This window comes from Cinclus cinclus, chromosome 7 (assembly GCF_963662255.1).
Source record: "Cinclus cinclus chromosome 7, bCinCin1.1, whole genome shotgun sequence".
In the NCBI taxonomy this organism is placed as follows: domain Eukaryota; kingdom Metazoa; phylum Chordata; class Aves; order Passeriformes; family Cinclidae; genus Cinclus; species Cinclus cinclus.
Genome location: NC_085052.1, coordinates 11,860,313 through 11,886,876, shown reverse-complemented (window position 1 = coordinate 11,886,876; position 26,564 = coordinate 11,860,313). Strand labels below are relative to the sequence as shown.

General features: G+C 45.3%; 1 protein-coding gene across 1 annotated transcript in view; it reads right to left on the bottom strand.

The window, feature by feature from the left end:
* The window catches only part of SH3PXD2A (SH3 and PX domains 2A), a 236,847-nt gene that overhangs the window by 154,334 nt on the left and 55,949 nt on the right, over nt 1-26,564 (bottom strand). Inside the window, exon 3 of the mRNA XM_062496397.1 lies at nt 13,238-13,313. Within this exon, the coding sequence (XP_062352381.1) occupies nt 13,238-13,313 (76 nt within the window). The remainder of the gene's footprint in view (nt 1-13,237; nt 13,314-26,564) is intronic.

Here is a 26,564-nt window from a genome sequence, read left to right as displayed (position 1 = left end):
GGGAGGAAAACTAACAAAAACAGTCAGAGGCATCACCAGAACCACCCCTGTGAAAGGCCTAATTCCCTATATTGCTTTAATTAAAAGTGGATGAATAGCAATCTCTCAGCCCAGAGACCTTTAAGAGAAATAAAGTCAACCTATAGGCTTACGAAAATAAAACAGGAGGATGGAAACAAACACAAAAATTCTGCCAGTTTTAAGGCTTACCAGAGGATTATAACATCTGGACTCTGTTTTCAAGGGGAGGTGAACTGAGAAATAGATGGTGTAGAGAGGACACAACCACCTCTTGAAGTGAGCATTGTGCACAGGGAGCTGTTGATGGGAGAAGAGGAGCAGAAAGCTACAGAGAGGCAACAGCCCTGCCCACACATTTCTGTCTTCACAGCTGCCTGGAGGAACACTCCTATCTGCTGACACCACAGAAAAAAAGGATCTGGTTTAATTGCAAAAAACCAAAAACGGGCGAGGGGAGAAAATCCAAATAGATGATGAGTATAGCTGACCTCCAGTGAAACAGAGAACAAGTTGTGAGGAATAATCTAATCTGTAAAAGCTAAGTATTTATCATCACTCCTACAGAAAGAGACCACCCTGCTCCAGAGGATCTCTGCAAACACATGTGAGCAAGGAGGCTTTTAATACAGCAACACCACCAGTGAGGGCATAGGTAACTACAGAAGGACTTTACTGCTGCAGTATTTGAGTGCTATACAATGTATTATGGATTTATTATTCTATTGCACAGGAAGACATGGCAATTCTAGTTCGTCTCTCTTCTTCTCCCGTACAAAATGTGTAGATAGGCTGGAGGTAGATTTGGACCTCATTTATTCTACTTGAGCCCCCAGATCTTCTATTTCCTATTTGTAAAGAACTTCTGGCAGTGGGGAAAACTAGTGACACATCTTGGGCATAATTAGTATCCAAATATGGGTTTCACTGGTGATTCTGAAGTAGGGGGGAAAAGAGAAATTGAAACCAAGCCCTGCTCACCTGGTCCCACATGCCCAGGGTAAGTGGGTGCAGGACATCACCTCGGGCTTCACTGCAGCAGCATTGACACAAGCATGCACAAAATGAGCCAAACACAATTGCTTTTCCACTTGGGCCAGAGAAAATTGAAACCTTCTGAAAGTCACTTTGTCTTAGAAAGAAAGCAAGTTTACTTTGCTTAGCTTTATTACAACTTAGCCTTCTTATCAGTTTGGTTTCATTCTTAAGTCATTTTAAACCCTAGTATCATATAATCTGGCAGCTACCCAGTGATGGGTTTTACACAGAAAAACATAGGGAAAAGGTTTTCAAAAGCATTCAGACCCACTGTGACTGCTTCTGCTGAAGTCAACAGTAAATCAAATGATACCACGGGGAGCAGAGATGAAGGCTGAGCAGGCTTGACACTACAGAAACTTATGGGTGGGATTTTCAATATCTTAAAAACTGATTACTAACAACAAAGTATATTAAAAGTAAAGAGCTAAGTTGTGACCCTGAAAATATTTACATATGTGCCTAGCTCACAGATTGTAAGTAATTATGGGAGGCCTGATTTCTCTCACTTTCTTTAATGAAAGCCAGGAATAAGGGCCCAGATGCGTGGAAAACCTTGGCTCATGGAAAGGGTCAGTTACAATGATTTTGGTGGAATTACTCATGCTCTGCAAAGACTTTGAGCACAGGCATGCACACAGCATGACTTCTTAGAAACACCAGGATCTTCCTAAACCCTCAGCTGCACACTGACATGCAAACACACCAAATGTGAGATGGGACTTTTTGGGCTGTGATGGTGCTGGACAACAGCATTAAAATCCACTCTCTTCTAATTGACTGTAGCAAAACTTGGACCAGAAAATGAAGGCTAGTCAAGAAAAACTGGAGGGGTGTGTGTGTTTTATTATTTGTGCAGATCTGACATTGTGACATGAAGCAACCTAGCTTCAAAGGATGAAACATAATTATTAACAAAGTATTGCACTGAGTATAACCATTTCCAGGCTATTATACAAGCCCAACTGAAATAATATTATGGGTACAGGATTATTCTTGTTCTCTATTAATCCCAAGAGGAAGAACGGTGTGACTTCTTTTCTCATCCTGACAAAACATCTCAAGACACTGCTGAATCAGACATGTTTGCAACTTAAGAGGAAATAAGCAAAAATGTTCAGCTTCTATTCCTAAGTGTGAGGATTCATTAACAGGAATGTAAAACCAAAACTCATTTAAATCCCCTCATTATTCACCATATAAATCCTTAGATTGTGTAGTTGCACTGGAATGAGGGGAAAAAAAAGATTTAGAGGAGGTGACCTTCCCAGCTATTTGTTTCCAGGCAGTTTCACTCACAAGTTCCTGCACAATACAGCAGTCTTCCCTACAAACGTTTCAGGGGAAACTTTACTTGCATAAAGGCTGCAACTGTTCCTACTGAAGTGAAGCCGTAAAACTATTGCACTTGAACCAAAACCTGATAACAGCTTAATGGCATAAAGCAATATTTGGACTAAATTGAGCCTGATCATATCACTCTAAAGTTCTTTCCCAAGTTAAAAGGCTTTTATTTATAGTCTTTACTTACACCCAAGAGACTTTGACATATTTTAACTAACCTGCCTTCCTTGTCTTCTTAACCTTGGTCCCTTTCCAAGAAAAAAAGATGTCATCTGACCACGAACAGGGTTTGATTTCCAGGAGCAGAATTAACCCACAACAAATCCCTTGTGTTTATTCACTGAGTGATGGTGCATGTTCTGGGGAGTGAGCTTAGTAAGTATTTCCTTGATGAAAGGTGTGGAGGGCAACAGGCTAGAGTTACCTCTCCTACCACATCAACCACTTCCATGAAACAAATCTTTGAATCCCACCTATTCCAACTCGTCTGGTTTCACAGACAGCTCTGAGAGAGCAGACTACAGCAAAATCCACCAGTGGATTGGTGTCACACCTACTGGGACTCACTGAATCTCCTCACACACATCACCCCATTCTGACAGTCACCTCAGGCTGCTGCACTGCAGAAACAAGGCTTAGGCTATACAACCCAGGTTCAAACACAAACTGGACAAAGCAAAGCACACCACAGCCTTCCCTTCACCTGGGTGTGTAATGTAAACACAGGAGGTGTGTAATGCCCCAGTGGTCAGAATTATCCCAGTGGTCAGATATCACTGCAGCCACCACCACAGCATAGGGGGCTAATGCAAGGACAACTCAGCAGTATTTAAAGATCAAAGAGAGTCAATTCACCCTCTCTTTGACAGGAATGGAAAAAATAACATTTTTGTCTAGGGTTAGGGAAAAAAATTGAAAACAAGCATTATATCAGGTTGAATAATGCCATGACCACAAGAAAAGCCTTTTCATGTCTCTGAGGGTCTTTTTTTTTGACTTGTGTCCAAGGGTCTTTTCAATCAGATCTAGCGATGTGCCTCCGAGTGCCTCCTCTGCTCACAACATTGCTCATGTCTGCTCCAGAGCTGGCTGGTGGCAGGCATGTGACATGGGGATGGCATCACACAGGATGCTGCAGTCCCCAGATCCTGGACACCTCAATTGCCTGCAGCAGCTTTGTGCCTTCATTTCCCAAACACCTTTCTATGGTTGCTCTGTTGCCTGAGAAGGAGCAGGGGTACCAGTTACCTCACTAGCAGGAGTATCTGACTACCTTGTCTTTGTTAGACTTTGTTAGACCAAGAAATGGGAAAGGAGGCCCAGACAGGTGATTCAAGCAGCTCTTAGTGGTCCAGCAGCACATCCCTGGCTGTGGGAGGCAGCAGGGAGCAAGTGGGTCAAGCAGAGCAGTATCACACTCCAGCAGAGCAGCATTTGCTTGGCAGACAGTGTCCTCCTTCCTGCTGCAGGCAGCCCACTGGTGGCTCCTCAGCCCCTGTCACCACGTGCCAGAGCCAGCAGCAAGCAGCCCCTTCTTCTCCCAGACCCTGAAAGAAGATGGTGGCTGAGGCATTGTGCAAGAGTAAATATTTACGTAGCCAGGGCCTTCCTTCCCCTGCCCTGTATTTTTTCCCCTTCTTAAAATGTCACAGATCAGCTGTTTCCATAATTGTGCAGGAAACGAGCTCCCTGCTGGTTGACAGCTTAACACTCACGTGTGCTGGGTCTACTGTAGCTGCACCACTCACCTCTGCTGCTGGCCCCTGCATCCACCCAGAACCTTCGGAGGATATGGCCAGAAGGGAAATGGGACAGTCATAGATGTGGCCACAGAGCTGCTTGTGACTCTGGCAGTCCTTCTCACAGCTGCAGCTTAGAGAAACCCCTACTCCCTGGTCCACGGGTCAGATCAGGATCCCGGGAGACCTGACACTCTGTTTATGCTGCTTCAGAGCAAACATCCAAACCAGACTGACAGAGCTTCCTGCCTGCACACAGTGGCAAGCGCACTCAGGAAATTCAGGCATATTTCAAGCTTGCGAAGACTTCTTTGTTCTACAGACAAAGCCTTGTTCACTGGAGATGTTGCTAAAAGGATTATTATCTGTAGGAGAATTCTTTTCCCAAGAGGAAATCTGCCAAACACACAAATCTGCATTTGCTGTTTTGTAGGAGGTGGGAATACAGGAGCATTCTTCCTTCTACTCTCCGCATCTAATGATTTAAATAGACCAGCCATGACGACACTGCCCACTGGGAATAGGCCCAAATGCCTTACTCCTGTACTCCAGTCTGATAATTTTACTTCTTGCCTGAGGTGACACCAAACCACGAAGCATTTGGTGAGAAGAGTTGGAAGATTTTGGTGGGAATCACATCTAACAGTGCACTCAGTGAAAAAGTGAAGTAGGTCCACCAGCCTGAACACCAATAAAATCTCATCATGGGCAAACCAGATTATCAATGTTTTGCTTATTCCAGGTCAGCTCTGTGCTGTTCAGAGCCATGAATACAAGAAGCACCCTGCAAGCCTGAACTTGCTGATGCTTAGGATGTAAAAGCAGAAGGAATATAATTTTCTGCTCTTTATTTAGAGGTGGCAAAAGCCTGATAGAAAAGGACATGGTGGAAGTGCTTAACTTCAGACCCACGGAAATTTGAGGGCAAACATTAATTACCTCAATCCTGCATACAAGCCTGGGGCCTGTATTAGCACCTCTCTGAATGGAAGAAGTTCAAGAGGATTGAATTTCCCACTTCTAGGACTTACTTTCCTTTCCTCATCTACCTACCTCTGGTTTCCTCTTTCTAATTCCCACATTATTTCCTTCTCTCTACCTCAGCTTTCCCTTTAAATGGGACTAAACTCTAAAAAAAGAAACCCCACATGGGAATACACACTGCCATGGGTTATTTCATTATAGTGAAAGTAGATTAACTTTGGCAAATCCCCGCCTGCAGTACCCCTTCACTCTGCTCCTGAGTATAAAGATCCCCTTATGAGTAAGAACAATGTTCATGAGAGCCTGGAAAAAGCTGCATTGTGGATCAGGAAGGTCTGCAAACACACCACACTAGAGAACATCACCACCTAAAAAGCTCAACAGACGGAGAAAATAAAGTAGGACAAATCAAGCAGTGATTTCCCAGGTTCATTGTTTCCAATCTACAGGAAAAAAAATAATCACAACCTATTTTAAGCATGTGAGTGTATAAATAAATCAGCTGGCCTTGCCAAAAGGCAAAGTGGGCTGAAAACAGATTCAAACATAGGTCTAGACTATTACTTAGCTGTGAATCTCAGCTGGGCTCTTCTCTCCTGCATTGCCTAGGCAACTTAAATTTGAACACAACAAAGATAAGATTAGGTAGATAAATAATATCCAGAGAGAGTATCTAGAGCCTGTGGGGCTGCAAAGCTATCTGAGTCCCTGGCAAGCTTGACTACTGCGTTAAAAAGCACTTTCATTGTATGAGCCATTTGTTGATGGATTGTGGGAAAAAGTCAGATTTCAGACCTGAGAGGAAGACAAGCAAACCCTTATATAAAGTCACCCTCTCCCCAGCCTGTGGGTTGAATGCAGAATGCTCTCAGACTTGCTACATACCACCCACTTTAGATTACAGACTTGCAGAGTTATTTTTAAAAAGTAATTATAGTAGTAGAGGGCACACGCATCTGGAATAGCTGCCTGAGGAAACGATGAGCCAAATGCAGCTCAGACTGCTTTTCAAGCCTATAATTGTGTTTATTTATTGCCTTTTAAAACAAAAATCAAAGTCCAACTAATTTCTGAGTTAAAAAGTCTGTATACTTCCCCAAGGAGTCAAGGCAGCTAGACTACACTGAAAACCTTCCTTGGCCTTTCAGTCTAGCATCAGAGCTGAAAAAAACCAAAAAAAAAAACCCCAAAAACCACCCCAAAACCCCATTAGTGCTGGCTTCAAGGAAACCCAGACCCAAATCCCTTTTCATTCATTGTTTTCCCTAGAAACTGTGGCTTGATTATTACAAAATCCTCATCAGGAGATTTAAGTGGTCTAATGAGAGGCACATCATGTTTTGCATATGCTGATTTCTGCCCAGAGGTAGTTTCTGGTTGAGCAAAACACAAGTTCTTAACCTGTGTGAGAAGAGTGGGTTTACAAGTCCCAGGAAAAGATTCCATAGCTTTTTTCTATTCCACCCCTTCATTTCAGTTGTCAGCTGGTGGATTTGGGATCTGTATGCTGAGAAAGGACTCAGAAGAGACTGAGAGAACGGGTACTTGAGCAGAACAGGTACTTGAGCAAATACCAGCGTTATTTTTTCCCGCTTTTTCTTCCTTTTGTAATGGAATCAGACCTTTGACTCATGCCCTCTTAATGCTCAAAGACCTTGAGAAAGGCTGGATCTGTGAAACAGCCTCAGCAAAGCCAGCAGCTCCCTGCACTCCAGTCTGGGGGGCTCCTTACAGCTCCCTCCTCAGTGGGCAGCTCTGAAAGCTGGCACTGGCCATGCCTTTTCCACAGCTCTTTCAATAGGCAGCAGCCTTAGGGCATCCTATGACTTCATACTTGACGACTTTTCTTTCAACCAGAAAACACTTAAACCCTAAAAATATCTCCACAGAGCCTAAAGAAAAGAATATGCCTGTTCCCCTCAAAATCATCAATCCTCTCGCTGCTTCCTCCCGGCAACCCCTGCTTTCCCTTCAAGCCCAGAGCCGACAGGAAATCCATTCTCCTCTTGTGAGAGACAGGAGATGAATTTTCCACAATAGCTCTCCTAGCAAGGCAGAAAATAGAAAGACACAATAGAAACCGTGAACTCAAACAATAGGAGCTGCTGAAGGGCAGCTCACCAGAAGCTCAGCATCACCCAAGTCCTAAATAAGCTGGAGTGGAAAGAAGCCAAGGACCTGTTAGCTGTCTTGCTAACACAATATCCAGGCTCAAACATAAGTTGGTTTTAAACGTGGAGGCACTCTCCCCTTTCAGAGAAGGCAGGAAAATGTAAAATACATATATTAAAATAAAATTGCACTGCATTATGGAATGGCTCCCAAAAAGATTTCCATAGCTCTTCAAGCCCACAACATCTCATGCCACAGTACCATGGTCACCTTTCCACCCTCTGGCAGCTTCTCAGAGATGGAGACAGGGGACTGAAGTGCTGCCTTATTGCAGGTGGTAGAAGGGAATGGGGGTAGAGCCCCTCTTTCTTCTGGGAGCTTCTTGCCTCATATTCAGAAAAGTGCAGCAGAACATCTTGGCTACTAATGTTACACAAGTAAGGCTCAGCAAACCAGATATCTGAGACTCTGTAGTATGTGTCTGTATGCTTATCATGCCTGTAAGACTACCCCTGCATATTAAAGGAACACTGCTTCAAATAACTTAATTCATATTTTAACCTAAAACATAAGATGTGCCTTCATAAAGGGAATTTTAACTGATCTCTCCTGGGTTTTTTAATCCTTATGCTACTTTTTGACTGGATTTGAACTGCTGCAACACTGTTCATTTCTGAGTAGGTCAGAAATGAAATTCTGAGGTATTCAAAATGACTCAAAAAAAAAGTTTAAATCACTTACTAATAACTTGCTGCCCTGGCTCAGATTGATGAAGGATAGAGTAATAAAAAATTAAAGACAAATCTGAAATTTGCACATAATTTGGGTATACAGCTAAGAATTACAACATGAAATGCATTTCCTTTTAAATGCTTTGCTAGCAACCAGCTCTCCAAGGAAGAAAATAGCCTGCAATAAAAATATCTCTAAAAGTTCTAAGGCTCCTCCTCCTTGGCCAGTGTGTGCCTTACAGTCATCATCCCCCTGCCTCCCAAGGTGGACGGAATAAATGTTGAAAGCACTTTCCTTGCACTGTACCCTGCTGAAATGCAGCACTTTTGACAAAATTACACATGGCCAAATCCTAATTTTGCTGCTGCTGGTCGCGACTTGCACAGGTCGAACATGAACGGCTGGATCTGAGGCTCACTGCAGTGCTGGCTGTGCGAGGATGAACCCAACCTCTCTGAACAGAACACTGCTTCTCCTCCAGCCCGGAGCCAAACAAAGGGCAAAAAACTGGAATGTACAAAGGTGAGAGGAAAAAAGAATCCAAAAACAAACCCCACTCTCATCACCGTGGACAAAATTCTGCAGTTGCAAACCTACTGAAGCCCTTTTCCTCAGCTTCATCTTACCCAAAAGACAACACTGGAAAGGGGAGGGAGAAAAGCCAATCCCAACACCTCAGAGCGAAACCCAAAAGCAGACATTAGCACCTGGGATGCAGTTCATCGGCAGATCTCCTTCCCCACTGCAGAAGCGGGGAGTGAGGAAGCGGAGGTGAGGAAGGTCCCGGCCGGCATTGGCGAGAGGCTATTCCCCATCCTCCCGCATTGTGCAAACCGGGGAGGCTCCCGCGGCACCCCCGGGTATCTGGGCGGTGCTGGGACAGCGCCCGAGCCTCTCCGAGCCAGCCTCTCCCTTCCCGCAGCCCTCCTGACTCACACCTGGCTCTGCCTCGCTCCTCTTGCCCTTGGCTGCAGGAACAGCCTCCAGCACGGCCCGGGCTGCGACACACCGGGAGCCTTGCCCAGAGATTCGGCAGCCAGGCAAAGCCCTCCAGGCAGGGATCAGCTCACCCCACTCCCACACACACTGTTCCCGGCAGGAGCAGCTCGCCACAGCTCTGGAGCAGAGAACAGGGCTGAAGTCGCACTACCAGCGGGGATCTCTGCCGCCCTGAACTTGCTGCCTGTCCTTGAAACGCCCCAGCAGGCACACAGTGTGCTCCTCTACCAACGAAGAAGAAAGTCCCAGAGACCCCTCTGGGGTGGCGCCGGAGCGTTTCCCTGCTCGGGAGCAAAGCAGGTCAGCGGGGCACAGCGAGGTGACAGCAGCTGGGTGACATCTCATCCCCCATGCTGGCATCCCTCCCAGCGCCCTGGGACGCAGCCACCAAGCTACACTGGCAGCACGCCCCCCAAAATGGATAATTTCCTCTTTGCTCACCCTAGTCAAGGCAGGAGGAAATCCTGAGTGGGGGAAAAAAGTAAGAGAGAAGGTGCCTCTCTGGTAGAAGCTCCAAGCACTGGAGGGACTGGAGCTGGGCTGGGGCGCTGTTCCTCCAGCTGCCCGGCCAGGCTGGTAGGGCAGCCTGCACTGATCATCCTGCTCACCTGGGACAGGACTCCGCTTCCCAAGAGTTAGGAAAACCAGGCACACAAAGCAGACTCCTTGAACAGGATGTCTCCCTCTCCAGGCAGTATGGAAGCTGCAGAGCAGACACCCACTGAGGATTTTCCCCTCCTGGCACATCCTATGCAAAAACCTCCTGTCTCTTCAGAGGGGGTCAAAAGTGGTTTGAAGTCTGGCAGGGATCAAGCTGGAATCTGTGTGGGGAGTGCAAGGGGCTGCCATCATCAATGGCCAGCCCTCCATGCCATGACAAGCCCGAGCCTCTCTCCAAGGCAGGGATCTGCAGCCCAGCAGCCAGCAGGACACAATGATTTCATGGCATGTAGCGTGTTTTCCCCAGGGCTGCACTTTGGAAGACACAGAGGAGCATCAGAAGAGCTGACATCCTTCCAGCTTTGTCTCCAGATGGCTCTCCCACTTAGTGCCAAGAGAAATGAAAAACAATGGAAGCCCTGGAGTCTCGGGTTGACCACTGCAAAACTGTTAATCCCAGAGTTGCATCACCCTGTCTCTGCCATTTCATTTGCCACTGTGGTCTCCAGAAGCTCAGCAGACAAGCCTTCTCCTTCCCGCTGAAATTCCTTCATTAATTACCTCAAGATCCCTGAAAAAGGGAGCCCAAATCCATAACCCCTTTTCCCCGCTGATGCAGATGTAAAAGTACCTGACAAGGAGGGAGCAAAACTGCTCATCCACACTCCAAAGATCATTCTTCAGATATGCAGCACGAGAGGTGGTAGAGAAATCAGTGTATTGCAAATGGGCTCAACCAACAGCCACACTGGTACATTCAGACAGCACTTTCTATCCATGTCTTCTTAGATCAACAAACTCTCTTTGCTCTGGAGATGGTTCTGCAGCAAATTTTATTCTGACTCTTCCACAGTCAACCCTCCAAAGTAAAACATTCATACCACCAGCTACAAAAATGCTCTCTGGCCAATCCACAGAGTTTCTTAAGCAGTTTTCTTCTGCACAGCCCCTCCTTATGCAGAATTTTCATTAAAAAATATTAAAAAGGGAAATCAGAGAGAAGAATGAAAAAAACTCACAGGAAGAAGATAAAATGAGGAAAGGAGATGAAAATGTCACTTTTGCCCTCTCAGTATGGTTAAATAAATTCACCAAAAAAAATTGAAGGCAGGGAAGTCACTCTCAAAAAGTAAAACAAAACTACAAAATTGTCCACAGGACATTTTCTACAGGACTACCTGGCACTGTTCATAATTTTCTTGCACCTCTTCATGGCACTGAAAGCTGTAGAGTCTTTATTTGTGTAAGGGAGAAGTGAGGCTAAATACATTTGAAGAAAAAAATTGATGAAAATAAGATAAATGTGTCTGGAGGAAAGAAATGCACTTTCCTGCTGCTGAACCCAGTATGGTCTTTCCTTGGGGGGCAAGGCTCTGAACCCCATTACATTTTCCTTGGTTTTACAGGTAAAAGGTTTCCAACACAGTCAATCACTAATTATTATTTCAGGAGAGCACCAACAAACAGGAGTTGCAGGTTGGAATATGTCAACTTCCTAAGCCAGAGCTGATGGGGGGACCCGTCCTACCCTGCAAGTGGCACAGCAAACCCCGGGCACTCAGAACACAGCATGCAGAGCCACTCCAGCTTGGCTGAATCAGGCCCACAATAAGCAAGCAGAACCATAACATCTTCATAAAGTAGGATTTAAGTACAAACATCTGCCTTGCCACTTTTTAATTAAGGGAGTTTATAGCTAGATATTCGTTTCTGTAATCCACTGCTCCAGCTACAGAAATGCCATGCGTATTCTAATTGTGGCAGCTAGTTTATTTAACAGAGTTTGACATTGTTTGACATTTAGCTGAGTCACCTTGTTCCTGGGTAAAGCAACAAGGGCTGTTCAGCAGTTCAACAAGAAAGAGGCAGAGATTCTATATCAAAAGTAGAACATATATCACAGAGATTTTAAATTAAATACAGCTGAGGTCTATTCTGTTCTGGCAGCTTCTTTCTTTGGGACACTAAGTCAACCCAAATGTTTTCCAGATATAACTCTTCCCCTCCAGCACATGTGGCACTACCATCTCCCTCATGTTCCTGGAGGGTGGGAAGGGTAGGAAGTGTTGTAATGGGCATATGGGGTTTATCTCACCCTCTGCAAATATCACACACCCGTATATAAGGACATCCAATCACTAAGATCTGCACAAAGGCTGAGGAGCAGCCACCTGCAGTCAGCCAACATTTTTCTAGGACAGAATAGAACAGGTAGGCTGGTGACAGCCAGTGCAGGAGGAACAAATGTTACCTGCACACAGGAACTCCCTACAGCACTTCATGTGAAGCCATTTGCACTCCTGTACAGTGCTTTCAAGGATCTCAAAATGCTTTCCAATAAGAAAAGCAGGCCAGCAGTATCCATTCTTATCACAAAGAGGTTTCATAAAGTGACGTGGCTATGAGTTTGTTGGTGGTAGAGCTAAAAACAGAGCCCACTCTTAGACTTCTCATCCCAGATAGGAAATGGATGGCAACACCACCTTCCTCTGGCTACAGAGTCTGGATGCAGCACAGAACACTGCAGAGAGCAAACCCCGAGCCTGGGGCTGCTTTCCACAAGGTGTATGGAGGCTGCCAAGACCCTGCCAGGCAGCTGTGCTGTCCTGCTATGGCTCTGATGCTTGTGTCATGTATTTGTGCTGCTGGTTTTTAAGTCCCTACTCCCCAACACCTTTGGAGCTGTGCTCACCACACATCTGGAGCAGCAGCTTTGCCTGCAAATAGCATTAGGGACCACAGCATGTTCCTGGAGAGGACTAAGCCCTCCTATCCCAGCTTCTCTCCACAGACCTTATGGGAAGAGCTGGGATCTCCTTTTCATAGCAAGAGAGAGAATAGACCTTTTAACAGGCTGAAAATACTCCATTTATCCTGGCAGGCAATGCAGCAAGCCAAACCTAAGGCCAACAGCCAGAATCGTGCAGTCAGACAATAGGGAGCTGGCCAGAGCCTGCATTTCTAAGAGCACACTGTGGTCTGGCTCATCTCCTCCATGCCACCCCTGCAGCTGCTGCTGGAAGAAGCTGTGTAGAAGTGTGTGCTGTTACCCTGAGGACAGGATATCCATCATGTTCATGCTCTCTGTGAAAGGTGTCAGAGGGACAGTGGCTCACGCTAAAAAGATAAGTAAGTATCTTCTTAGCCAGCATTGCAGAGAAATCTCTGTTTGCATTTAACCTTCCTTTAGGCTCCTTTCTATTGCAGGGGCAACTCCATTTATTCATTCCTTATTGCACAGTAACAGTGTCTGCAGAGCCACAGCATTCAGAAATGACAAAGACTGACTCTGGTCCCCAGTGGTATCCCAAATGGTGGCTGGAGCTCAGGCTGCCTGGTTGCACTCCAAAGACACATCAAATCCCTTTGTAACAGGGCATCAGCCAGCCTGAATCTGAATAGCTGATGCAAGGTCCCCTGAGAGCCCTAAACACCATGCCAACTATTTTAGGAGGAGGTGCAGGTCTGGTATCACAAGGCTGGGTGTATGAGCTCCCAGGGAAAAGGCATTTATGAGAATGGTCACAAAAAGTACTAAAGGCAGTAGCCGGGGAGCTGTGGTCTCCAGCTGCTCTCCATCATCTTATTTAGGGCTTTCCCCATGGCATTACCTGGTAGAAAAGGAATGATTCTTTGCTTGGGATCTTTCTGGCCTCCTTCAATAGGAAACTTGTCCAGAAGTTGCATCTGCAAAGGAAGCACAACAAACATCTTAGGGGGAAACATGGACCATCTGCATAGGGACCAAGGAATCTCTTGGTTTTGTGTGGTTTAAGACAAAAGCAACTGCAGGAATTACTTTGTCTTGTTGGAGGGGAGCCTGTACTTAAAAAGGTATGATACAGTTCACTCCAAGAAAGGGAGGGCAAGTTTCTGGCAGTACAAAGGAGCTGGGACAGGGCCCAGGCAGACAGCTGAGCCTAGCCTTGCTGTCATTCTAAAATTAGGCTGCCAGCTTTTGCTACAGAACACATGCCTTGTCTCTAATACACAGCCTGCCTGTGCTGGTGGAGCAACAGGTTGTACCCATCCATCTGACAGACCACCCTCCTGGCTAAAAATGCTGTTCAAGCCACCAGATTAAAGCATATCTAGTAAAATACCTACTCTGCTTTTATGGCAGAGCCAGAAAGACCCACTGCACTTGTCCAGTAAGAAAGAGCTCCTGTTCTTCCAGGGAGACAGAGATGGGGTTTTGGGGAATATCTTCCACTGCAGTCCCTACATGGAGGACAGAGAGCAGGCAAGGAGGCCTCAGAGAGCAAAGCATCCCACACAACACCAGCCCCACAAATGGCCTGAAAGAATAGCACAAGGTGGATGTGCTCTCAGCCCAGTACCTTTAGCACATGGTTTCCTAGCTTAGGAAATCTGCATGGTGATGGGACATTCCTAAAGGTGCCCTACGATATATCCTTGGATGATGAGACCTGATGGACAAGTGTCACTGAGGCTGAAGACCAGCTGAAAGGCCTCAGACAGAAAGATGCACCTGCTCTAGTGACACCTTCATGGACTTGCCTAAAAAAGACCAACTCCAGCCCTGAAAACTGCCAGAGCCTCTCATCTCTCCCATTCACCCTCTGCTACCTTTTGCTCTCATTTAGCACGTGGTGCTACCAAGACAGAGACCCAAATATCCACATTCTGTCTCACTTCTCCCCGAGTTTCCTATGCATGATGTCTGTATGATGCTCAGTGTCCCCTCCCTGCTCAGAAGCCATGGCTCCCTCAGGCATGGGGAACTCCAAAGCTCCTGCCAGCCCCAGGGCTCCTTTCCAACAGACCAGGAGAGACATCATTCAACTCTCAGTCCACAGCTCCTGTGATCTCTGAGGAAGGCAAGGAAGGAAAAGCAAGCAGTGGTCACTTGCCCTTGCAGAAACCCCTATCTCCTCACCTCAACTGGATCTACAGTTCAATACAAATACACAAAGCGGCAGCAAGAGCTGGGGGAAGGGAGGGGGTACTTGTCAATCAGCATTTAATCTCATCAGTGCTAAGAGTCCAACAGGGAGCCTGTACAAGTCAACAGTGGTTTTGCTAACTCGACAGATTTCCTTTTAAAAATATTTTTTTGCTAACTTAGGGAAAAAACAGGTTTTTTGGGATTTTTTTACTGGTTTTGTTTTAAGCACGCAGAATCCTTCTCGTCTTCCACAGCACATCTCCAGTGTTTTCAGCATATGGCACAGCAAACCAAAGATCAAGAGGAAACTCGGGAGTAGAAGGAACATCTGTGCAGGAGAAGAACTTAAAAGATCCCACATGTTTCCCCATCAGGGAGTCAGCCTGGTAAATAAATAGACCATAGCTTTGCGGATTGTTAGCTAACTCGCTTTTCTGCCTACAGAGACACGTTTTTTATTGAAAATGGGAAATTTTGTTTTCTTGTAGATAGAGCTCTGGGTGTCTGAGGTCAGGCATGGGCAGGAGCTTCCTTCAAACAAAAGCGGGTAAAAAAAAGAGGGGGAGGGAATCTCTACCTACTGACTTGAAGTTTCACTGTTACTACACTTTTAGCCAGAAAGGCAATTCTCACTTTACTATGCCAGTGACTGATGGAAGCTGGAACTGATACAGTCAAATTCCCAGGGTTGTTCTTGGAGTTAGATTAGCTTGGCTAATACAAGCCTTTTTAACCACATCAAGAGAACCACAGCATGTATAACTTAGTGCTATTTATCTAAAGGGTGGATATCAGCAAAATAGATACAATAAACTGAAGCTGGAAGAATTTGGATAAACTTTCCTAGACTACACTTTCCACCTCAGCTCTTGCCTCCACTGGGAAGGTCTGGATGGCAGGGAGCTGGGGGAGGCAGGGGCTCTCCAGAAGCCATGGATCCTTCAGGATGTTAAAGTCAAATAAGGCGCGACAGAAGCAGGGAGCCTTCCTCAGCATTTTCCTGCACCCAGTTCTGCTATTCAAAGCCAGTGCAAGTTGGAGCTAAAGTCCTAGGAAAGCAGGAGTCTGTATCCTCCCACCCACAGAGAAGGATGCAAAGTAGAAGATGAGAAAGAGATGTATATAGGAGAAAAAAAAACATCAGTGGATCTGAATGAAACATCCAAAATCTTCCAAAGATGATGGGGTGTCCTGAGCCAATGCCTAATATTCCCACTCAGCCCAGCTCTGGTAAGAGGAGACAAAGGCAGTAGCTGGGAATGAAGAAAGTTAAGGGCTGAACTACCAAAACTACTCCTGGTAGGCATAGCCCTTGGCTCACATGATTAACAGACAAAGACCAATAAACAGATTTTCAGTTCTCTTAATTAGATGTCTGAAGAGCATCTGAAAGTCGAAAACTCTTTTGTCTGTGGCAAATGTTTTTCCATTAAAGGAAGTTATTCTTGTTATAACTGCAAATACGCATATGAGTGATAAAAAAACCTTTCACTTAATGCCCAAGGTTATTCTGCTCAGACATGGGCAGTCTCCACAAGTTGTTGCTTATATCTTTGATATGTGACAGTTAACTTAGAAACAAAGTTTGATAATTCAGAAAGCAATTATGTCACCTGGAGCAAAATCATCCCAGTATGAAGGCAAAGAAGGGAAGTCTGGATGCAGAGTCCCAAAGAATTGAATTAGGGATGTAGTTGGCTTTGGGCAGACAGGAAAAAATAGCTGGGCAGTGCATGTTGGCAAAACTGGAGGAGCTTGCTTCATCTGCTTACAGTGAGGAAGAGCCTCCAATTGCATGACTGGTGTAGTGAGCAGAAAGAAACCTGTTACCATGCCCCTGTATCACAGGGTGGGGGATCCGTTTGGAAACAGGGAGAGTGTATGGAAACCAGGAAGTGAGCTTTCCATCCATTCAGGCAGCATGTCTGGAGTCAGGCTGAACAAACACATCCCACTCTCAGTTCTGGCACGAGAGATGTATGTCCACAAATAGCTCACCACCAAAACTGCCTCTCCAGTCTTTGTCCCTCCAAACTGCTCTGGGTTTGCTGACATCTTTCCTGCCAAAGTCCGGCACAGCCCTGCCTTCTGTTGCAAGCACCTTCCTTCTAGTTTCTGCCCAAGACTGCTTTAGAAGTCCTGCTGTAAAACTTATGGTCCAGATTATGACTTTCTTGCAGCGATCAGCAAGTGATCATCAATTAATCTCATTAAAAATCAAGGGAATTACTCATGTGAGTTGCTGCTATTAAAAAGAGAGCAGGTTCAAGAGCACTGGCCTGCTCCACTCCTTTCTATTTGTATATAACCATGAAATCACTTGACTTGCAAGAATGAAATAGGAAGATTTCAGAGTATCAACTCAACCACTTCCCCAGGCATCCTCTTTCTCGTGTCCTCTGCTTCAGGCCACCTTTACTTAAAATGCAAACATGCCATGGAAGAAAGAGACGCTCCTTCACACAAGAACCATTTGGGTTTGCCAGGTAACAGCATCTCTGGTTATTTCACTTCTGCTCTGCTGTGAAAATAAGATTCTGCCCCTGTCTGCCTTGCAATGGTAGTACCTGGTTAAAAATCTTAAAAAAGAAGAACAAGCGCCCTTTGAGATGCTACAAGTAGCGTCTCTGAGGATGAGAAGCTAAGCAGGAGTTTACTTACTACATAATTTACTTACTACATTTTACCTATCTTGGTTAAATTTTAATGAAACAACATTTCTTTCTGCTGCAGACATAAGGATTTACAGTACTGAAGATGAAGAGGCAACTTCTCTTTTGAAGGAGAGGCTTTTATTCTGCTGCAAACCAACCAGTGCAGGGGACATAAACATATAAACTGGTCAATGGCTTGACCCTGTGGCATTTGTCAGCAGGAACTTTATTCCTGGTTTGGTTTTGAGGTTTTGGAAGTTTGTGTCCAAATCCAACTCCCTAAAATGAATCTACTGAGACAGTCACCTGACCCCCACCTATGCTTTATACCACAGACTATAGATGGGTTCCTGCTGGGCTGTTGGTTCCTCCCCTGCTTTCCTTGCAGCAGTTTTAATTCTTCTGGTTAGAAGAATTAAGTTCTCCTCTTAAAATGTGCAAATGAAGACATCCACATAACCTCCTAGTGTGGAAATCTTTCTGGTTCCTTTTCAAGTGGATGCAGGTTTGCCATGTGCACAGATAAAAATCAAAGCTCTGCAGGAGGTAAGCACTGCAGCCACAGGGAGATTTATTTATAACAAAGATCCTGGGGATGACTTTCATGCAAGCCCCTTACTTTGGCAAGCAAAACAACATCAAATGCAAAATGCTGAAGGACTCTGACCTTCTACATAGAGATGAAGCTTCTCTCCCTTCCCAGGGTACAATTTACTCGTGTCCCAGAGAAAGAGCAGTTGAAAATCAAACCATGACCAAGAGTAGAAGAGTTTTTGCAGGATGCCCCTAGAAACCCTGGCTTGCCACCTTAACTCTAGGCCACTCAACTGGTCCCAAAACTACAGTTCTTCTTACACTGAATGCCAAGAGGCACATCAGCTTCTCTTTTTCCAAGTGCTCATCAGAAAATGCATTTTTCATTAAAAATGAGGTAAACTGATAAACTGACAATAACTTTAATTTAGACACAGCTGGACTTGAAAGGTAAAGTATATGAGGACAGTCAGGCATCAGGCACATCCCTTCTCACAAGGCTGATCTGATCTGAGAGTCCTAAGCAGGAAATAAGGGCTACAGCCAACTGGGAGACAAGGAAGAGGAGATCTGTGCATGTATGGGGTTGTATGCACACTTCTGAGAGTCTGCCAGAGAAACTGGAAGAAAAGCAAAGATACTGCCAGGGATCTGAAACTAGTGATGATGGAACTCACACCTCAGCAAGAGGGGTTAAGGGCACCTCCAAATCAGAAAAGACTGTAAATCTCTAATGCAGATAACACACGCTTAGATGAGAAGGAGAGGTAAGATACCAGAATAGGAACTATTAATTAAACCCCTGAGGAGCTGCAGTAATTTCCTTTCATTTCGAAGTTGGAAACCAGCTGTGATGCTTGCTGATGGGATTGATGGTTTTAGCATCATCAGCTATATTTTGAATTATAAACCATGTGATCTGCAAGAAAGGGCATGGCCATCTGCAAGAAAGGATGGGTTTGAATTCTGTCATCTGTCAGAGTTTTCTGGTGGATAAACCCCTCTGGTCCTGTCTCTGGTTTTGCACCAGCAAAATGTGAGACAGATCTCAGGGAGGTGGCATGAGATTTAACCAAGAGCCATCAAAGGCTCTGAGCCTTATGCTACAAAGCAGGAGTCAGAGACTGAATTCAGAGGAACTACACTCATCTAAACCCAGCAGGACAGAAGCAAATGGAAGATGTATTATTGGTGGTTTTCAGATAGGATTGTCCTCTCATTTGTGGAAATGGATCTCTGTCCATCTATAGCATATTCAAAATCCTGGTTAACCAGGGAATCCAAAGGGGTCTTCCACTTAAGGAAGATGGTTGGCCACCATTTCCAGAAAATAGCTCTCATGCTGATAGGTAACATATCAACATTTAAATGTCAGCAGGTGAAAGCAAGCAGGAGAGTGGAGAACACAAGAGACCATCTCCACAGATTCACCTTCTACACACTGGTCTAGAGATGATAATTTCTTCCATTGTTTGGTTTTAGAACAGGTGTTCTGCTAAGGTCAAGCAGTGGAGCATCCAATGACATAGGTGGAAGGACCTCATTTACTCCAGCTCAGGATCATACCTGCAGAAATCAATGACAGAAGGAGATACATGCAGGGAATGAAACTTCTGCTGCTGAGGCAGATCCCTCCATAGCATACAGATGTTAGAAAACTTCCTCTAGATTTCTCTTGAGCTTCTTTTTATTTCTCCTCTGCTTCACCCTCTCACAGGAACAACAAACCAGTTCACTCTCACAGACACAAGACAGCAGGAAGCCTGCTTAACTCCCACCCCTTCAAAACTGGCCAGAGCAGAGCTTATCTGGAGCATAACACCAATGAGGAAAAGTTTGCAAAAGATCTGTGGGTGGAACAGAATGAGCCCAGTGGAATTCATCTGTTAGCCACTCACACACAGAACTGACATCTTACACAGCAGAAGGACATGGAACTCCATCTCTTCCTAAAGCAGTAACGGGTTCCACAATGCAGCAGAAATAACTATATCAGGCAGCCAGTGACACTGGCTCCCTTGTGGTGTTACATGACGCCACAGCATGCAAGAGAAACACAATAATTCAATCCCTGAGAACCAGCAGCAACTGCTCTCCTTTTATTTTGAAAGAAAAAAAAATACAGCAAAAAGCCATCCAGATAACCAGCTGACATGCCTGACAATTAGAGCATTATAGGATATGTTCTGAATTAAATACAGTGCAATCCGTGAGAAAGTCAAACAAAAGCAGGAAAATGCATATAAAATAAAGAGAACAGACATTTACAGCATGGTGTAATCCTCAAAGGGAAAATGCCTTTCTCAGGTCTGAAAATTTCCACAAGAAACCTTGGAAATCTTACAAACCTCTCAGTATCCAACTAAAACAGGCAGGGGAGGAGAAGGCGGAGAGCAGAGACTGGGGGTCTTTCCCTAACACGATCCATCAAAAGAGGGAATGCTGTTTCCCAGCTGAGACATTTGGTATTTTTCATAAAGAAATGCAGCTTTCTGTAAAGGCTCCACAGAATGAGCCCAGCATTTGTGGCTAACACAGCCTGGCAAAACATTCTGAGATGCTGGTTTGGGATAACAGAGGCACTTGGTGCATCTCTGAAGAGCTTCTCAGAAAGCCCACACTGTCCTTCCACAGAGCAGCTATTGAAGTCTCCTTCCAGAAGCATTTTCTTTCCCCAGTGCTAAATTAAACTGGCCTCATCCGACTTAACCACATTGGAAGATGCTTGGACAAAGGCTACTTCATACTTTTCCATCTATCCATGGTGATTATATGTCCCCTGTTACTCTGGTATCTACAGAGTATTTGTCCCAACAGCATCCCTGGGAAGTAAGGCCATACCACAATGCCTGTTTTAGAGAGATGAATGCTGCAGTTATGTGGCACCACAGGATCATGCAGAGATGTCAGAGCCATGCTAATGCCATGCCCCATCAGGTCAAACAGCTTCTGGGGAAGGCTCATAATTTTGCGATAAGGTGCAAGCAATTTGCCAGATTTTTTTTCGGGGCTGATACATCCAGAGCCAGCCCAGGTGCTCAGGCTGCACAACCTAGGCATGTTCTAAAAGGCTCACTACAGGTCACAGGAAAAATCCTGTCTGGAAGAAGAGCTAACTTCAAAAGAAGAACATATTTCCTTACATCCTGCAATTTTTTTTATCCTTACAAAACCCAGAGGCTTTAAGTGTTCTTTCAGATTGCACATAAACAGCAAGAGACCAGCGTGTCCCAGTGAGAGACACTGCAGTAATAATGCCCTTGGACACTCAGCTTTGGCCTTCAGACAGCAGAACTGCATCTGACAGCACTGTCAGAGCAGAGGTTCTAGTTTTAAACACAATGGTGAGTCTAAGAGCTTCACTGAAAGGGAGCAAAGCACCAAGGTCACTGCCTTTAATCACTGCTTCCTACACCACTTGGGCATTTTAAAAAGTATTTACTCTCCATCCTTCTTTAAATTTCAACCCTTTCAAGCCAATGACTGTAATACAGTGTAGCCCCACTAAGACTTTAAGGCTTATCAGTTCACTCACTTTATCAGGCCACTCTAAAGGCCTCACAATGCAAAAACTGAGAGTGCCTGCCCTAAATTCATTCAAATAGGAGCAGCTCAACTCAGCTTCACCCAGCACAAAGGCTGGATGGATTGGCAGGAGGCTGCTTTGAAAAACCCTCAGGTCCTTAAAGAAAGCCCTTGCAGCAGCATCAAATACTGCACTGCAGCTGCAAGCAGGGTGCTTGAAGAGGCATCCCAAAAGCAGCACAAGGGCCATTAGCAGAGTGCTGGTATTAATTGCATCCTTACTGTTAGCAAAAACACACACCAAATATTGTCAGCATGATTTACAGTCTGTTTTGGTTTTACCACTGTTTTGTTCAGTGCTGTAAGATCCTTTAGGGAACCAAACTCCTGCTCTGCTCTGTAACAGGACAGATTTAGGATGGCATCTTGTGGGAACAGAGGCTGGCCCTTCATTGATGGGTCCCCTTGTTTGCCAGCATGACTCTTCCTGAGTTCAGGCAGTCCCCAAAAGGGATGTCAAGAGCTGTCATGCAATGCCCTCTTCCACCCTTCCTTACTCCTCTCTCATAAAGACATACGATTTTCATGGGTGTTTTAGGCAGGGACTACCCAGACAGCCAGACTCCATCTTTGCAAACTGATTTTGTTTGAGCTGGTGCAAAGCTGGCACAGAAACTCTCTGAAACCGAATTTATACATTGGATGGTCATTGAACTTGCACCCACAGATTACATCCTTAGAGAGTCTTCTGAATTGTTCACACAGTGCTGACCATAGTTTTAACAAAACCCTGTTAAAAACACACCCTCATTTAAATTGCTAGAGTTTTGTGAATCTGCAAGATACCTCCCTGTTCCCACTACTAAGAGAGAGATGAGACTTGAGCTCCAAACGTATGAAACTTAATTCCTCTGTTTTCATAATCTACATATTCTCTACAGCCTGTTAGCTTTACTTGATATATTGTCCCCTAGAAACCACGAGTAACTTCAATATTGAAAACAGAAACAATAGCTCTGAACACAATGGCACATTTTACTATACAAACTCCTTCTGAAATGGTATCTACTCATCTCTGTAGGACACTTCTCATAGCTCTGGGGAGAGCATCTGCCAGAGGAGATCGACCGCCCAGCACAGTACAATGAGGAAACTGTGCCAAGCACAACATAACCACAGGTTTTAACTCCACGCTGGGAGGAGACTCCTTTGTCTTCTTTTCTTCCTCTCTCCCTACCTCCAAGCCCCAAGATGTTTTGCCTGCGTATCTGGTTCCAAACACATGTGTATCTCATCTTTAGGGGGATTTAGAAAGGAGTACAGACAACAAATCCCACCACTTGAGTGGGCAGAGGGCTGCACAGATGTAAGAGATACCTTGCTGCAGGCCTCCAGGGCAGTAACAAGCAGCCAGCAGGACAGGAGGTTTCCAAGAGCTCGGGGGCAGCTGTGAGCTTTACACCCCAGCCCCAGCACGAGCCCTTCAGCTCACGCACTGCCCAGCCTTGGGTGACATGCTGGCATCTATCCAGGATGCTCATGTAGCACATAGGGACAGCAGAGGTGGTCAGTACCTGGGAAGGGCAGATTCCAAAAGCATTAGCTGTCCAGCTGGGCTTACAATGCAGGGAGGAAAGGATTTACACATACATATAGAATACAATGTGAGAACAAACCTAGGTTTGCAACAATCTGTGCAAACTGGTGCCTACTATAATGGCATCTCAGAGATTGGTTTCTCTCCGTAGATTTATTTCTCGACAGGAAGGACAAAATTCATGGGTATCAGAAATCTGTTTTAAAGAGCCCTTCCATCACTAGCACAAGAACACAACACAGGCACCTGAGCTGCACAGTCAGACCCACACCAGCTCCCTCTGATCCCTGCCCCATGCAGCATGGACAACTTTCTCTCTTTAAAAGCAAAAGGAGAATTTGGGTAACATCTGAGTTCATAAAGTTCATGCCCAGAAAGAGAATCCCAGGGGATCGGGGACCAGAACTTCCCAAAAGACCCAGTACCCTAAGAAGGGAGGCTAGGACTGAAATATTATTTTTGTAAGTACAAGTCTGCCTGAGGACTTTCATTAATTTAATTGACAACAAAAGCAAACCCTGGGAAAATAGATGGGCTTGGATTGTGGCCATGGCTGTGTGTGCTGTTCAGAGTGGGGTGGGCACTCCAAGTGTTTACAGGGCCTCTGTGTTACGCTCTGCATGCTCATGCCCTGCTCTGGGATTTTCATTCAGATAATAATCATCCATCTCTGGACACATTCCTCATGGACCAGATGCTATTCTGCGTATCATACCACTAATCACATGTAATATTTGGCAGAGTAGGAAAAGCACTGATGGAGGTCTTTGACAATGATAGGGGTTATTCTGGTCTGTTTTTATCTCAGTAGCTTTAAAGTGGCATGGGCACATTGTCAAAAAATACTGTCAGGGCTGTGACATTTCCAAACTTGCAGATGAAAAAACTGCTACAAGTTATGAGGGAGAAAGAGCACATGGAGGCAGACGCTTGCATCCAGGAGGAGAGGGATTCTCCTTTCAGCTGTCCTTCCACAGGAGGTTTCCTGCCTATATCCCTGCCTGGTGGCATTGGCCACTGTCTCACTCTGATGGTGAGACCATGGTCAGCAGTACCAGGTGCAAGAGATACCCAGCACACTGTTACCCACCACAGGCATCACAGTGCTGCCTTGAAAGCCAGAGCTGTTGTGCCCAGCCCTGCCAGGGCAGCAGCAGAGTTTTAAGCCAAGGGTGGTCACAGGGCCATGTGGGCTGAGCACCGGCACCCATGGATTCATCGGCAGCTGGGTCCATGTCCAGTTTGTCAGTGAGCATTTATGCCTGCTCTCCTCGGGCAGATGCTCTTCCAGTAACACCAGGAGCAGTGCAGCACCAGGAACAGTTTGTACTTAACTAGGCTTGCACTCAGTCATAAAACAAAAACACGTGTTCTCCAGCTTGCCTGGCCAAACATGCAAACCATGGTGGCCAGCTGAAGGGTACACACTGGGTGTGCACTGGTGCAAGGTATGCTTGGGTGATTCAAGGAAAGGGCGCTGGGGAAAGCAAGCCACAGGAAATTGTAGCCACAACAACCCATCACATCCAACAGCTTCTTCCCAAATATTTCTGAGGGGAAGAAGGTGTCCTACAAACTACTTTGATAGGCAGGCTGATGTCCATCCAGAACATCCAGCAGTGATGATGCAGATTTCTATGCCTTTCCACATCTTGTGACCAGCTTTAGAAGCTGGATGGGGCAGGCAGGCAGGGCAAACAAGCATGACAGTCATTTGTGCCCTGCTGGGCACTGTGCAGGCATCCAGGGCTATTTCTCATCCTCCCTGTGAATTTGCACTTGTCTATTCTCTCCTCTTCTCCATCACACAAAGCCACAATAAAGGGACATCAGAAAGACGTCCAGATCGTGGAAACATCTTCAAAAACGTGCTGAAAAATGCAAGCTTAGCCAGCAAGATGCCGGTACCACACAGCTCTCTTCTGCCCTAGCCCCTGGCTCCGGTAGGAAATTAACATTTCACAGACTCTTCCTGAAATTAGATGAGGATATTTTGTCACAGAAAGTATCCAGGAAGACACTAACTTGCATCAAAGAGAGTCAAGGCATATCCAGGCCCTGTAATTCCCCCATGAGCATCAGCCAAACTGTCTGATGGCACTGCCCTATTAGACCTGGTTGCTGGTTTTGAAGGTCCACATGATCCTTGTGTCCTCTATATGGTTATCTATCTTTAGCACCTCAGCATTATGGCTGTAAGGAATCAGGTCTAGAGAACTCCCATCTGCAGAACCCACCACTAGAAATTCAACTAAATAAATAAAAGAAAAAGATACCAAGAAAGAAGTAAAGTGAGAAGGAGGTAGGAGAAGGAATGGCATATCAACTGCTTTCTACAAGCAGCTTCAAAAATTGAGTTCCACATATGCACCCTGTGAGAGTAAGAAAAATATCAGAGCACAGAATAGCCCATTTTCCATCAGAAAGCAAGACACCAGCCCCATCAAAGCACCGCTACTGCCAACTTCCCTTTGTCATCAAACATGGGCAGAAGATGCATGGGAGAGCAGCAACTACACTCCTGTGGCCAGCACAGAGAATGCTCTTTGCCAGCAACCCAGATGCAAAGTTATCTTGCTTAATTAGGGCTTCCTTTGGCTCAAGTAACTGACCAAATAAATTACACTACCAGACATACACATACACACAAATAACTATTTGGCTGAGCCAGGTGCAGACAATTGTTTCTAGCCCTTCATCTGGGACTGGCGCACATCTCTGCACGAGGTCAGATGCCAGAGAACATTGTGCTGGTGGCCAAGAGCGAAGGAAAACCTGAGAGTGGCTAAGGAACAAGAGAAACAAAACTCAGAAGAAATTTTTTCCATCCTAACAGGTGCAGAGATGTGATTAAATGTGCTTCAAAACTCAGGCTTTCAACACAGCCCGAGCGCCACACTGCAGATTCAGTATGGTTAAGGAGGCTTTGAAATCCCACCCCTGCTTTGAACCCTGCAGATCCGTATCAACCTGGAGAAGGATTTGAAGCTGGAGGAAGATGCTCATGTTTCGAAAGCAAGAGCCAGCAAGGGAGGGGGGAATGTTCTCCATTACAAGAGAAACTGCAAGAGCAGCTTGGGCAGGTGATCCCCTTTGCCTGAATGTGCAACTGAACAGTATTAAACACTGTAAGTACAAGAGAGACTTGAAAACAAAAACAGATTTCCCTTCCTAATCATACTGAGACATGCAACAAGGTAAACTGCCAGACAGCTTCACTTGCCTTTCTGTTAAAACTGAGCAAAGGAACAGGATTCTAACACCAATTCTGATAACAGATGGGCTGACACTGTAATATCTCATCTACTTAAAAGCATCTCTCATATGTCAGAAGTAGAAAAAGAACTCCAGACTTCATATCCTGACTCTGAATGAGCCCCTCGAGGTATTGCTTCCATGCTTGATCCATGCAGAAAGAACCTATTTCTATCATCAGATAGGAACATAGAGAAAGAAGAAAAAACTGAGATGAGGAAGAGATACTGCTGGAGAGTTATGATATTGATTCTAAGTCTAATGCTGATTTGCAGGAGTCTGACAGTTCTGGGATCTGTGCAGGTGCTCTGTGTACCTGCAATGAGATTAAAAAAAAAAAAAAATCAGTGTAACCACTTCAAAAAGCAACAGAAAGCCAATTTCTGCAAAATCAATGATTTCCAGGATGCAGAGGCCACTTATCCATGCTTTGGCACTCATGCAATGGTGAGGTTTTTTTGATG